This window comes from Clinocottus analis, unplaced genomic scaffold (genome assembly GCF_023055335.1).
Source record: "Clinocottus analis isolate CAN_PGR_092001 unplaced genomic scaffold, fCliAna1.0.p SCAF_14, whole genome shotgun sequence".
Lineage (NCBI taxonomy): Eukaryota > Metazoa > Chordata > Actinopteri > Perciformes > Cottidae > Clinocottus > Clinocottus analis.
Genome location: NW_027175865.1, coordinates 6,446,336 through 6,449,340, shown reverse-complemented (window position 1 = coordinate 6,449,340; position 3,005 = coordinate 6,446,336). Strand labels below are relative to the sequence as shown.

The 3,005-nt window shown below is 45.9% G+C and overlaps 1 protein-coding gene across 1 annotated transcript; it reads right to left on the bottom strand.

Annotated features, from left to right (window-relative positions):
• On the bottom strand, nt 1-1,703 carry LOC137785012 (G-protein coupled receptor 20). Its single transcript, XM_068576026.1, has 4 exons — nt 1,518-1,703; nt 996-1,249; nt 767-899; nt 1-585 (listed from the first exon to the last, which is right to left on the bottom strand). The coding sequence occupies exons 1-4, from the start codon at nt 1,701-1,703 to the stop codon at nt 1-3; spliced, it is 1,158 nt and encodes a 385-aa protein (XP_068432127.1).
• Nucleotides 1,704-3,005: the final 1,302 nt, after the last annotated feature.

Below are 3,005 nucleotides of genomic sequence, written 5' to 3'. Positions count from 1 at the left end.
TTAAGTGGAACGTTCCATGCTGACAGCAGAGAGGGGAGAGCTTGTGAGAGTGAGCGTGGCCACGCTGTGAGCTATCGCCAGTGCCGTACCCGGACTTATTTTCACCGAATTCCTCTCCTCTTCTCTCCCACTTGTGTGCCCCGCCTCCCAGTCCCCCTCCCTTGCGCCCTTTCTTGTCCTCCACACTTTCTTGAAGCTGTCCGTCACAAAGCAGTAAACCACTGGATCCAGGCAGCTGTTCAGGCTGCTCAGGGTCACTGTGATGTGATAGGCCAGTATGTGCCCCACACCCGGGCCTAGCCCCTCCCTCCTGACCCTGACCTGGAAGTAAACCAGCACCTGCCGGACGTGGAACGGTGTGAAGCAGATGGTGAAGACCACCAGGACGGTGGCCAGCAGTCTGACAGCACGTGCCCTCCTCCTCCTGCTCTGCTGGGGCATCAGGCCGTGGCTGGAGGAGAGAAAACAGGCGACCCGCAGGGTGAAGCCCACCACGGCCAACAGGGGTAGCAGGAACTCCAGGATGGTGAGGTAGAAGAGGGCAGGGAGGAGCACACAGGAGGAGCTGAACTTCAGCACTGTGGTCTGTCAAGAGCGGGAGAGAGATCAAAACACAACAGGTCGAAAAGCGCTCTTTCTCCTCTGTTCCTTTGAGGATGACTCTGTTAAGGAGACGATTTGTTTTTCCTTTATATGTTTAATCCAGTGGGAAGATCTATCTGTGTATTTATCTGTGGTGTTGTGTTTGTAGTACATGTGTCCTCACCTGGAAAGAGTAGGTGACCACGACTGCGATGAACCAAACTGTGGCGCTGATGCACCTGGCGGTTCCTGGGCTCCTGCATCGAGGGAAAGTACTGGACGCATGGACGACGGCGAGGTATCGATCTATGCAGATACTGAGGGGTGGAAGGCCAGTCTCAGAGAAAAGATAGTCATGCTGATGGTTTTGTTTTTTTACCGTAAAAGTTGGAATGAAGGAGTGGCCAACTCACCTGGTCAGAAACAGTATACTGCAGTACATGTTGACAAAGTAGCTGAAGGTGTGAACGTAGGAGCAGGCCACACAGCTCCCGCCACTGTGGTACAGAGCGATGCGGGCGGGCAGCGACAGGGCCACCAGCAGATCAGCCACAGCCAGGTTTATGGTGTAAACCACAGAGGCTGATTGGATGGAGGCCCCGCAGAAGACATAGAGAGCCAGACTGTTGAGGACCACGCCGACCACCAGCATCAGACAGTTACACACCTGCAGCATGGAGGAATGGAAAACTCTGAATACACTCTGTTTAAGCAAGGTGGGTATACTTCAAACCAATATAAAGTCTATTTTTATCTACTTAACATACATATATTTTGAAATTGTGTGATTGTGTTGATTTCAAAACCCATAAATACAGCAGGTCCAAGAACACTGGCTGAATAGTAAAAATATAAACACCATACAAGGGTTAAATCCCAGCTAATGTGGGTTAGGAACATGATCCCTTCTCCTACTCACTGGTATCCTTTCTTACCATGAGAGAAACCCACACCGCGTAGAAGTCTTGGTACAGCTGCACATCCAGGTGGGCTAACCTATGCAGGTAAGATGCTCCCCACCGCTGGTCCCAGGCGCTGCAGTTAGTTGGGTCAGGGGTCGAGAAGGGCAGGAGGGGCTCAGCGGTGGAGGTGGAGCTGATGTTGCTAAGAAGGCTCTCCATTGATTTGAAAGGATGAATAAAGGACAGGAGTGGGTTCTGAGTGGCAGGAGACGGGAAGACAAGACAACACAATATATTAGTCTTGTGCACAACAACAAAATGCTTCATTTTTAAGCCAACAAGGATGAGAAGTCCATCAAAGTGCTTTGACTGACCTCAAAGTAACAAAGATGTAAGCTCAGAAGAAAGGATGCATGTAGGTATGGAGAAGTATGGGTGCAAAAAAAAACACTTTCTGATACGTTCTGTGAGGAGGAGGCTTCTGTTTTCACTGAGAAACAATAATGGGAAGGTTTGGGAATAGTAATATATCCTCTGCATACAAGTCAAAGTTGTGTTGTGCTTACTGAGTTGATTTCCTATGATGTTATTAGTAACTTTTCTCAATTGGCAGTTTTACAAGTCATTATTGCAATGAAATTACTTCTGCATCATTTGTGTTGTTGTTACCGTGAAAATATCAACTTTAGTAATATTCCAGACTCATTTATTTGGAGGCTAAAAGCACAGGAGTGTTAGGAGTGTTTCCAAAAATGCTGTTGCTGTCTACTTATAACCATCTACCAGCAAGAATTTAAACTCATGAAAGGACCTCCCATAAAGTATTAGTGTAAGAGAAAGACACCTCGATCTTATACCTTGGAGTCCGTTGCATTGTATTATAAATAGACTCACAGAGCTTAGGTCTAAAGTGATTAAATGTGCTCTCTTTGGCTTAAAATAACTACATATTTCAGCTGGGTGATCAGACACATGAATCCTAAAAACTAAAAGAAAGAGCAAGAGATGAAAAGTGGTCAACATCAGCAGGAGTTAATCTAGAGGGAGAGACTTTAGAAATCCTGGTCTTATAAACAACGTCCTCTCACACTGTAGAGACGACTGAATCCATCTCCATACGCGCTCTAAAAGGATGTGGCTCTTTCAACAAAGTTAAGTAGTGACCTTGTGTGTTAAACACGGTGTATAACATTGATAGGAACCATGTCAGTGTGTGCTGCTATTAAATAAGCATGTTAGCACATGTTTTGAGATGTACGTTTGTCTTGAAAGTCACATCAATTTGATAAATGTGACATGTCCGGTTTAAGAGTGGGGAGAATTTAAGGTCCACAATGTGCAGATGCTGCTCTCTATCACGATGTTTTAGGGGAATGTGCCTAAACAATAAGCTAACAATAGACCAAGAATGTTAAAGGAACTCTGGTTTGACTTAGAGGTTGTAAAGAGAGATAAACTGCTGGAAAATAAAACTTGCATCTGAAGAAGGAAGCTAATAAAAAGACAGATAAGTTGCACTGC

What these genes read in the sequence shown, in the direction of transcription:
- LOC137785012 (XM_068576026.1), bottom strand. Translation starts at nt 1,703, where the DNA reads ATGGAGAGCCTTCTTAGCAACATCAGCTCCACCTCCACCGCTGAGCCC. An exon ending in CGGTGTGGGTTTCTCTCATG is followed by an intron (nt 1,250 to 1,517) that starts GTAAGAAAGGAT and finishes TCCATGCTGCAG; the next exon opens with GTGTGTAACTGTCTGATGCT. An exon ending in AGTATACTGTTTCTGACCAG is followed by an intron (nt 900 to 995) that starts GTGAGTTGGCCA and finishes TCCACCCCTCAG; the next exon opens with TATCTGCATAGATCGATACC.